Below are 11979 nucleotides of genomic sequence, written 5' to 3' on the forward strand. Positions count from 1 at the left end.
TGTGAGAGCATCCGGCCCCCCAGTGTTTCCACATCGTCGAATCCGGCCCCCTTTAGGAAAAGTTTGGACACCCCTGCATTACACATATACATTCATATCGACCATAAAATTTGCTGTCAATCAGTGTGCATTTACAGTTGCAGTGTATGATAATTATATATTGAGTAAATAATAAATTCAAAAAAATAATATATTTTGTCCTGCGAAGTGACTGAATTTAAAAAAAAAGTTCAATTCAATATTTTGCCCACTGCATGACTCTCATCTATGTTTTGAACACTTCTGTTCAAACGTGGGATAAGTTCATTTTTTTAATAGATAATAGTACTTTAAGCAAGGAAGCATAACATTTATCAAAAGTGACAGAACAGATATTGTTACAAAAGATTTCTATTTCAAACAAATGCTGTTCTTTTGAACTTTCAATTCTTCAAAGAATCCTGAAAAAAAAAGATCACGGTTTCCACAAAAATATTAAGCAGCACAAATGTTTTCAACACTGATCATAAGAATCTTGAGCACCAAATCGGCATATCTGAATAATTTCTGAAGGATCATGTGACACTGAAGACTGCAGTAATGGCTTCTGATAATTCAGCTTTGGCATCACAGGAATACATTTTACAATTTATTTGAAATTATAATAATATTGCACAATATTAATTGTATTTTTGACCAAATAAATGCAGCCCTGGTAAGCGTAAGAAAAAAAAAATGTTCCGAGCCCCAACTTTTGAACTATAGTGTTAGAATCATTTGAAAAATATCATAACACATCAAATCAATTATTCCCCCACCCCTGCTTTCTGTGCACACTTACAAAGTCTTGCCGGATATCATTGAAGTCTTTGCCGTACTTCTCCAGCGCCTCCTCAAACAGGTTTGCCTCTGATGAGCTCCACTCCTCCATCTCATCCCGGCACAGCACAGGCCCTCCTTGAGGAACGAGCACGCTCAAAGCACTGGAGAGGTCATAGCCGTGCCGGTGCAGGGTGTCCATGGCATGGAACTTAAGAGAGCGAGATAGACAGATAGGTAGAGGATTAATCAGGTTTTTTCTTTTTAACATCTCCACTGGATATATGGAGCGAGACAGATGGTGCTGATGGGATGGGTACCAGTGTGATGTCTCGTGAGGCTGCCGCGGCGCTCATGTGTAAGCTGGGCTGTCTGACGGAGCTGCTGCAGTCCAACGCTCGAGCAAAAGTACCAATCGCTCTGCACACAGATCACCAGATTCATCATGCAAATTTAATTATGCCATCAGTTTGACAGTTTCCAGTGTCTTCTACAGCAGTGGTTCTCAAATGGCAGGTCACAACCCAAAAACAGATCACAGGTTTGTTCTGATGGGGTCATGGAGAGCAGGGGGGAAAAAATATGCAATTGTTTGGTGCAAATTTATCTGTAACAGCTAGGTACCGATACAGATTTCCTGATTTGATCGGATTCCAGTTCATAAGCTTTCAAGTCAATTAAATTGGGTATATTTAAAATATAATGTCCCTTTTGCTATAAACAATCAATATTTGGATCACAATGTGTTTTGTGCAGAGACTTATTGGCTGGCAAAGGCATGAAACCATTGAAACTCAAAAGATATTCAGAAACCAAATAAACTGTAGAGACAAGTCAGCTGGGGTTTTTTATTTAAAAAAAAAAAAAAAAATCAATATATAGTTCATGGTAATATTAATCAAATTTCAGTGTTTGACACGTGCATTTACTTCTCCAGAATTCTGTCCAATGTATAATCTTCTCCCTGAAGCATAACAGTTAAAAATCACAGTTTTAAAGTATACTAAAATGCATGTTTGATTTTTTAATAAGGCATAGCTAAAATCTTGAAAGCATCAAAAACATACCGAGCAATCACAAGAAACTGGTCAATCTGTTTGTTGGTCAGCGGACACTCTGGGTCCCATATCTTCATCTCCAGTTTGGACTGGTCTCTGTCATCAGGTTCTCCTACAGAGAAAATTTCTTTCATCAGAGCTGGCTGTGTAAGACCAGAGGGTAAAATCTACCATCGACAATTCTTTCAAGACAACCTAGGCAACTTGTTCCCGTGGCAACGATGGGAATTAACACGTAAATCAAACCTGGCGTTAGGTAATGATGGAAGACAGCCTGCTTAGCAAGATCATGAAGGATTATGTATTGTAGGTATCATCATCATCAGCCCACCAGCCTGTCATTCGAATGAAGAGCAGAGCATTTAATCCTGCATTGTGTAAATGCTGAACTATCAGTCGCTTTTGGATGTAAAAGTATGCTAAATGAGAAGGTCCGAATGCGTAGATTCAGATCAAATCTCCTTCCTTACAGTATAGCTATCATTTAAAAAGTTAGTACTTTGTATCCATCTTGTCAATGTAGATGGAAAAGTTTCATATCTTCTAAAAGCAGGACGTGTCTAAATCTAGAACTGAAAAATGCTTCCCTCACAGACTGTCACTGGCCTCTCATTACAGATAATGGGAGATGTTGACTGGACATTTTCGTAAGTGTGTGAGAGAGGAGCAGGATCACAGACTTTCAGTCATATTGGGGTCACAGGCTGACAGAAGAGCAATTTCACACTTGACTGGTGAACTTGGCGATACTGTAAATGTGCAGTTTTCCTTGTGATGCACCAGTGCTCATGATCCAAACTCAAAGTAAAATTGAGACACTGCAACTAAGCTAGCCAACCCCATGAGACTACTATTTCCAGAGCAAACAAACTTTACAGCTCAAACACAAAATAAATCACCTCCCAGCCTCCAAACATAAAGATACCTTACAAATAAAGCCACAAGCCTCATTTGAACTCAATATGAAGTCTTGTCTAAAGGCCCCAACACAACAAACCAACATCAAAGAACTAGGGGTGTCGAAAGCCGCCTGTGGTGTCGCATCATGTCTCCTGCATACTGGCCAAAATTCTGCATCTGCGTGAAAAAAAAAAAAAAAAACTCTCTATACCAGCAGGTAACAGTAGTTCGGTTTTCTTGTGAACCCTTTTGTTAAGCTGACCAGCACATTCAACATGCTAAATCAGCCAAAGAACCACCAACGGGGATCTGACTAGTTCCTACAGTGCAGATCAAACCGCAAAAACTAGAGTAACAAACGTTAAAAGATGCTGATTAAAAGAGTACAAAAAATGTTATGTGTGGGGAAACATCTTGTCACAAGATTCTTAGTAGCACGAAGAACAAAACTATTAATAACAATGGGAATAATATAGAAAGTGAGAAAAAGAACATCCCCATCACTGAAGCGGTCAATGACTACAGTCTAGCACAAGGTCACTGTGTTATGTACAAAAAAATCCCATTATAATCACTGAAGAGGTCTACACTGGGAAACAGTGTTGTAATTAGTGGTCGACCGATATTGGTTTTTTGACAGCTGATGCTGATGCCGGTATCTAAGAGAGCAGGGTGGCCGATGGCCAAAATAAAGCCGATATATATCATTTTTATTTATTCTAAATAATATTTAAGAAATTTTAAATAATTTGAAAATGATAAATGTGTAAAATAAACATACTTATACATTAGATGACAACTACTTGATTCTGTAATCTTATTACAGTATTTTTCACAAATAAAGAAATATCTAAAAATACATAAATAAAAAGGAAGTAAACACTGTAACCAACAGGGCACTCAGTAATCTGGGAAGTTTGTGTGCATTGGGAATCATATCTGCCTGAAGAGCTCAGAGACAGAATTGTGGCAAGGCACAGATCTGGCCAAGGTTACAAAAAAATTTCTGCTGCACTTAAGGTTCCTAAGAGCACAGTGGCCTCCATAATCCTTAAATGGAAGACGTTTGGGACGACCAGAACCCTTCCTAGAGCTGGCCGTCCGGCCAAACTGATGGTGAGAAATAAGATTCTCTGGTTTGATGAGACCAAGATAGAACTTTTTGTCCTTAATTCTAAGCGGTATGTGTGGAGAAAACGAGGCACTGCTCATCACCTGTCCAATACAGTCCCAGCAGTGAAGCATGGTGGTGGCAGCATCATGCTTTGGGGGTGTTTTTCAGCTGCAGGGACAGGATGACTGGTTGCAATCGAGGGAAAGATGAATGCGGCCAAGTACAGGGATATCCTGGACGAAAACCTTCTCCAGAGTGCTCAGGACCTCAGACTGGGCCGAAGGTTTACCTTCCAACAAGACAATGACCCTAAGCACACAGCTAAAATAACGAAGGAGTGGCTTCACAACAACTCTGTGACTGTTCTTGAATGGCCCAGCCAGAGCCCTGACTTAAACCCAATTGAGCGTCTCTGGAGAGACCTAAAAATGGCTGTCCATCAACGTTTACCATCCAACCTGACAGAACTGGAGAGGATCTGCAAGGAGGAATGGCAGAGGATCCCCAAATCCAGGTGTGAAAAACTTGTTGCATCTTTCCCAAAAAGACTCATGGCTGTATTAGATCAAAAGGGTGCTTCTACTAAATACTGAGCAAAGGGTCTGAATACTTAGGACCATGTGATATTTCAGTTTTTCTTTTTTAATAAATCTGCAAAAATGTCAACAATTCTGTGTTTTTCTGTCAATATGGGGTGCTGTGTGTACATTAATGAGGAAAAAAAAATAATGTAAAATATAAAAATAAAACTTAAATGATTTTAGCAAATGGCTGCAATATAACAAAGAGTGAAAAATTGAAGGGGGTCTGAATACTTTCCGTACCCACTGTATATAAATAAAAAGGAAATAAACACTGTAACCAACAGGGCTCTCAGTAATCTAGGAAGTGTGTGTGCATTGGGATAATTTTTTTTCCAAATAATGTCAAGGTAACACTCGTTTTACGTACAGCACACATTGAAAATGACATGAACATGACAGTGGGCAAATGGATAAAGTGCAGCATAGTTTGAAATCATGAGTTTAAAATTTGTCAATCACGGGCCTCCAGTGCAGCTGAACTCTCCTTCTGTCAGCATTCAATTGGCACAGACCAAACGTCACACAGAGAACACGCGATCATGCAGGATACAAATGCACACTTTATAAGCTCTCACAGCTGGATCCAACTAAGTCTAAGGTTTGTGAAATTAAATGTTTATTAGACATTCAAAGATCTGTTTAAATGATATAAATGCATATTTTCTGAATGCTGATGGTAAAAGAGAAAGTATTATGTTTGCCTTTGTTATTACTAATAATATAAAAGCAATCATTATAATACTTTTTGTATACCTTCTAATTCCTTTGTTTAACATTCTATCTGATTAGACAGACTTCTGTCCCTATTTAAAAAACTGTTAAGCTCAGGTGCTGCCATTCTCAGCGCTGTCAAAATAAGAGTTGCGCCTCAAACACATCGGCCGATATTTGAAAAATGTAAAATATCGACCGATATATCGGCCTTGGCATTATATCGGTCATCCACTAGATGTAATGTAACAAAGTAATAATACTTCGTTACAGTACTTAAGTATTTTTTGGGGAGAATCTGTACTGTGAGTTTTTATATTTCTGCCAACTTTCACTTTTACTCCACTACATTTCCTAATGCAAAACTGCAAGAAAGCAGGTTTGACGAATCAGTGGTCTGGCGCTTGCAAGTTAGACTCCTAAAAAACAATTGCTCCCACAGTCGAGGATGATTTCATTTTCCACTCAAATCGAGGCACAATAAAATCTGCTGCAATAATATAGTAAGTGTTGTTGTAACGAAAATTTGATATCGAGTATATCACAAAAAATACACACAGAAAGTGCACTCGTATATTATCGCATATTGTAAACAGTGACTTCAACTTCTACCAAAGTCATTTGACCGGTGAGATACCTGTACTTTTACTTAAGTGTGGCTTTCAGGTACTTCATCTACAACTGGTGGGAAATGAATCTCTTGTTTACATTGTATCTGCATTTGGTTGTTTATGAGGAGAGTATCAGTGAGATTCTACAAATCAGTCACTGAGCGTGTGCTTAAAAAAAAACATGCGTTTTCAGCAGATTTCTTCATCACCAGTGACTAATCTAAATTGGCCACTGCATTCATATGCTCAACAAAAATGTGTGAGATTGGCTATAATGCTCAGCTCAAAATAAAGTTTCCGACCCTGTCTCAGAAAACCTTTTTAAATGGACTGCATAGGACTTTTCAAATTTGCTCCACCAGCCAAGCAAACCCAACTCTGACTTATTGACTTGTACTCGCATCGAACACTCAAGTTTGAGCTTTGTCACTGAGACAAAAAGAGTAGAGCTAAATATTCATAATATTTAAACTAAACTGACACCCATAATAAATAAAATACACTAACCTTCCTGTAGCATTTCAGGGACATCAGCCTGAAAGCGTGGACCAACACGAATCTCCCCCTTGTCGGCCAATAGCGTTTTCTGTGTGGGGTCGTACACCAATGAATAAAAAAATGTGTCCTGAGAGAGAAAGCGAGAGTGAATGCAGCAAACAAAAACGTACTTAAATTAGACATCTATTCAACTTAAGATTCAAAACAGCATTTAAAGTTAAAACTTGTGTACCTCTTTCTCCAAGTAGGAAAGCACAGCTTCTGTCTCGTTCAAGAGGGCCACACTGCACTTCCCCCTATTTCCACAACCCCAAAAGAAAAAAAGATAATAAATGATTAAGCACGCAGCCCCATGTGTTATGTTCAGCATCCAGCTGTCTCCACAGATCCTTACAGCACAGTAAAACGGGGTGGAAGGGGGAGACACTAGGTGCAAGATTACAGAAGAACGTGTGAGTGTGTGATGGTGACATGAGCAAAGCTGAAAAGGTGAGAAAAGAGCAGATGGGTGAGAGGACTATAATAAAATTCAGGAAATTAAAGGAGAAAGGGCACAGACAGGAAACAGATAAGAGACAGACACAGACAATGAGAAAGCGCCGAACAAAAACATTATAGAGCTATTGAAGAGTGGAAAACTGATGCTAATCACTCTGTGCTCCTCCGAATGAGCATTTAACCATGAACACTGCCACGTCTACATCCAACCTGCACTGTTAGAGAAGCGACTTTGAAACTGAAGCTAGCCAAGATACTAATTTAAAGGGCAGTGCCAGCAAACAGCACAAACAACTGTGTGAAAGTAAACAGACTAGCTTTATTACACTTTTATTTGAGCAGAATATCTCAGTAGAATTCACTACAACTTGCATGTTTACTGATGTTTTCAGCTCATCAGCACTTTTTCCATAATGTAGATAGAGTGTGCACATGGTTGCTGGGTTGGGAAGCTTTAGTAAACCACTAGGCAGAAAATGTATTGAATTTATGAAAAATTGGGGTTTTGATTAGGGGATTTAAACTCTTGAAATCTGGCAATCACAACCATGAAAGCATGTGGAGGTTTGTTACCAATGCAAGATAATGCAAATGCCAAATGTAAATTAAACATTTTTAGGATAAATAGTCAGCGGGCAAATTTTGGAGATTATTATGTTTAGTAATTTGAGAGAAGCAAAAAATGTGATCATGATTAAAATACGATTCATTGTGCAGTGTTTTTGTCCATACAAGTCAAGGGTTTTCAGTGGTTTTGTGTTCCACAAGAGAAGAGAAAACAAGTTATACAGGTTTGCAAAAAACATAAGGGTGAGTAAATTACATTTGCATTGTGAGAACTATTGCTTTAAGTAATTAAAATATATTAGCCACACTATCAGATAATAAAATGTAATTAACTACACTGAATGACAATACCTTTTTAAATTAAAAGCCTAATTATCAGACAAAAAATATTTGGTAAATTTAGTATTTATCACACTAAATACTTTGCAAAATGCAGTGCATCAACTGTCAAACATTTAAATCATTTAATTTAAATTAACTTTCTGAATGATTGACTAAAACAAATCAGACATCCCAGTGCTCTAATAGGACATTTTAGGGAAGTGGTTCTCATCCAGCGGGTTTCATATAATTTCCAGGGGGGCCCCAATAAGTCCTAATTTAAAAAAAATATATATATAGTTATATTAACAATCTCAATAAAGGTGTAGTACATTAAAAATAAAGATGACCAACATTTTTTGTTTATTTATTTAGAAGGCACCAATAAACTGCTTCTTCTTGGACAAAGTAGCTCATCACTGAAAAGGTTACTGTATTTTGAAAACAACCGAGCTATTTAAAACCCCATTTGTGATTGGTTGGAAAACAACAGAGAGTCCAGCCTAGGTGACAATAGTTTAACATTAAAAAATGACCATTGGCGAATATAATATCAGTTACTCAAATTCAGCCGGTGCATAAATCACAATTAAGACTAGGGTTGGGAATCAAAAATCGGTTCCGATTCCAGAATCGGATACTTAAGGTCAGGAATCGGATACTTGTTGTCAAATTAAAATTTCGATTCCGCCTATCGATTCCTATGGGCTTTTTTTTTTTTCTTCATCTGTGAGGGCCAGGACCTTGCTCGCTAATGTAATGCTGCGTTCACAATAGCAGCGATTTTGTCGCTGCATGTCGCCAGAGGCTGGCGATGAGGTTGCTAGTGGGTGTTCTCACTATTGGTTGCCTTGACAGCGAATCAGGTTTCTTGCCGCTAAATACAAACATTTTGGAGGCAAAAGACTAAATATAAAATAAAGACAAAGTCGCTGCTAGTGTGAACGCAGCTTTAGCGCTCCAAAGTTTGGCTACATTTGCGATCAGATGCCAAAAAAGCTAAGTATAATATCTGTGATAGCTAAACATGTTGCAAGAGAGGTGTCACCACCAACATGACAAATCACTTTAATTTAATAGATGATCGTTAAAGTTCACGAACACGATTAAAACACCAACATGATTCTACTCCTAAATTACAATGATTCATCTGTATCATTCCTCAATCTTTGACGTGTGCGATCAATGTTGTGATCACTTGTTGGATTGTCCGTGCAGAGTACGATCACACCAGTCAGTGTGATTTGAACGTTTAAATTTGTGTTCGCGCTGTCATTGACCTAAAGAGAGCAGCTGTCTGTAATGAATGAAACCGCTTCAGTCTTTTCAGCCACACAGTATCACTATTTCTGTTACAAACATTCAAATCACAGAAGTACTGGGATAAAAGTTTATAGTTCAGATATAAACTCTGATGTGTACGGTAGCAATTAAAATAGAGTAAATCACCTTTTGAAAGTAATTTGACACTTCAAATGAAGATTTGTCAATTACATTGTTACGCCAGTATGTGGGCGAATAAGGGCTGTTAAAATGTATTTGTCTTTGAATCATACAAGAGATTTGTTCAAGAACACGGATTCATCCAGCAATGAAACAAGTACATATTGTGTGAGTCATTGAATCATTTATTCATAAATTACATGTGATTTTGTTTAGTTGTCTAATGTTTTTCTACAGAATCATGAGAACCACAACTTCCATTGGGGGAAAAAAAGGGGGGAAAAAAAACACAATTTATCCAGAATCATGCCGTTCTATTTTGCACACAAACGACTCTTAAAGAGTCTTGTTTTTATGTAGCCTGTTGATTTTTGTTCATGATAATTGATAAATTGATAAAAATTCAAACAATAACCAACCCTAATTAAGACCGACTCATTTGTATGCAGAATTTAAATTGGCACATTAATTTTTCTTCTTTATTGGGAGACAGAGCTAAAAAAAATGAATAAAATTTAACTCCATCTTGACGTGTCCAGTTCCACACAAAATACATTATCCCTTGTAAAGGCCAGCTAGCCTCCTACAATGACTGCTCAATATTTATGGATCACAGAAGCCAAAAGAAAAAAATGAAACAAAGAAAGAAGAAAGGGAGTGACATTTCCTTTATTTGGAGGCCAATATCAATTTCAGTGAGCACAGCAGGCCTCTCCAAACCTCGGCACCACCACTAATGTTTCTCATAGGAGGCTTCCCTTTGATTAGAACCACTGCCACCCGGCTCCAGGCTGCTAATGCATTTATCACCTGAATCACAGCGGGTGCTACAAAAGCCCTGGGGTGCCACCGGCCAGCTAAAGAATGGATGCAGAACTGTGACTCAAAGGCTGGGGTTGTGCTGTGCTATATGGGCGCTGTTATCTTACCTTAACTGCCCTCTGAAAATGTGAACTGAGGATTAAATGGCACGTTTTGGTCTATCAGATACTTAGAAACATACGGATGTGTGGGTTTACCTGATGTGTGTGGCGGGGAGGGATTCGTACTGGCGGGAAAGGAAAAGCTCTCTGTGGCGGAGTTGATGTTTCTGTTTTTCACTGAGTTCGGGCTCTGAGGGGCTTTCCTTCTCTTCATCCAGGTCCTCTGTATGCAGGGAATTAATAATTTGTCAAAGGCATGGCCACACATACAGTATATAAATGAGAAAAACACGCATTTACTTTACAGACAGTTTGCATTAGTGGCCACATTAAAAGAGGAGACCAATCAAATCAGCCGAATGCAAATACTTTTTGCATACACAAAAGCAGATGTTAAAGATGACAGCCTTCGCTCTTATTGTCATTAGGGATGCTCCAATCATGATTTTTGCAGCCGATACTGAGTACCGATTTCTCGTCATGGTGATCGGCCGATACAGATGCCGATTCTGATGCTTCAAGCTTTAGGGGGTGGTCACACTAGACTTTGAATGTGCTACATTTTTTCGGACACCGCTGCGAATATGGGTGGGAGCAGGATATGACATCACGCGCCAAGGTTTCCCCTCAGTTATCACAACATGGATTCCGATGTGCTTGTACTGTGTCTTTTGCGACGGCGTCGAAAGCGTCTGGAAAGGAGAAGGCTGTGGGTTCACCCTATTCTACGGACTCTGAATGAGCGGGGAGAGTTCCATTTTTTAATTCAGGAGCTTCGGCTGGATGAGGATCGCCACAAGGAATACTTTCGGCTCTGTCCGGCCGATTTTGATCGGTTGCTCCGTGACCATGTTTTGCTTAAGTGTTATCTGACATAATTAAGATTTTTTTCTGACAGTTTAACTCTGAGATCTTGTCATATTTTATTACCATTTTTTTTTTTACTATAGTGAATAAACTGTAATAATGAATGAAATGTTCAAGGTGTCTGTTTTGTAATATTTACTTGATCGACACTGTTTATGTTTTGATTAAATAAAAACTAGAAATGGTAGTGGGTGTTAACCCAGCTGTCTGCTAGAATGTAGGCCTAGATATATGGATAATAAACTTATTTGTTATCTTTTATGTATTTGATGTCACAATGACATTCTTTTATATTATAGACTTCAACGTGTACCTACCCAACTCTTTTTGAAAACCGCCTAATTTGTCCGGGTTCAAAATAAAGGAATAAAACGCAGAGTTGAAATTACTTATGTGCAGACCGAAGAGTCAAAGTGAACGTTATTACGTTATTACGCAACAACACTAAAGACAAGACGTTTTCCCGCCCCATTCATCCTGAGCTGTGACGTCAAACGAATATTCCACGTATTGCGTTTTAGAACCCCTTCAAAAAATGTTTTAAAATAAAATGGTAAAATATTCGCGATGACAATAAAAACTTTATTGTATTTCTTAAGAGACAGGAGAGTTTCAAGACACTAAAAATAATAAATATGTACAATGATGTTATTATGTTTTCTCTTTTCATAAGTTCCTGTGGTGTGCAAAATTCATTTTAAAATGAATCTGAAAATATAAATATAAAATAATGAACAACATTAAGTAATTTAATAATAATAATATACTTGTGTATAGTAATTATATTGTACTCCCTCTCTCTCTCTCTCTCTATATATATATATATATACACTAGGGCTGTGCGATTTGGGGGAAAATATCAAATTGCGATTTTTTTTGACAGATATTGCGATTGCGATTTGATTTTGTTCTATTGGTTGCCATCTGCCAGATTACATCCCACTAGGGCTGCACGATAAATCGCATGCTGACAAGATGCGCGTTAAATATCGCATGCGATTTATCGTGCAGCCCTACGTCCCACCAATAGAATCCATCAAATAGACACCATTATAGTTTACATTAAAACCAAACATATTCCCATTA

The 11979-nt window shown here is 38.1% G+C and overlaps 1 protein-coding gene across 1 annotated transcript in view; it reads right to left on the reverse strand.

The window, feature by feature from the left end:
* Window positions 1-11979, reverse strand: part of LOC107698822 (metastasis-associated protein MTA3-like) — a 36554-nt gene that overhangs the window by 18643 nt on the left and 5932 nt on the right. Inside the window, exons 4-9 of the mRNA XM_016499941.1 lie at window positions 10123-10249; window positions 6507-6570; window positions 6284-6401; window positions 1866-1968; window positions 1119-1218; window positions 821-1009 (exon numbers count right to left, since the gene is read on the reverse strand). Coding sequence (XP_016355427.1) covers window positions 821-1009; window positions 1119-1218; window positions 1866-1968; window positions 6284-6401; window positions 6507-6570; window positions 10123-10249 — 701 coding nt within the window. The remainder of the gene's footprint in view (window positions 1-820; window positions 1010-1118; window positions 1219-1865; window positions 1969-6283; window positions 6402-6506; window positions 6571-10122; window positions 10250-11979) is intronic.

Source organism: Sinocyclocheilus anshuiensis, unplaced genomic scaffold (genome assembly GCF_001515605.1).
Source record: "Sinocyclocheilus anshuiensis isolate Anshui unplaced genomic scaffold, SAMN03320099.WGS_v1.1 scaffold230, whole genome shotgun sequence".
NCBI lineage: Eukaryota > Metazoa > Chordata > Actinopteri > Cypriniformes > Cyprinidae > Sinocyclocheilus > Sinocyclocheilus anshuiensis.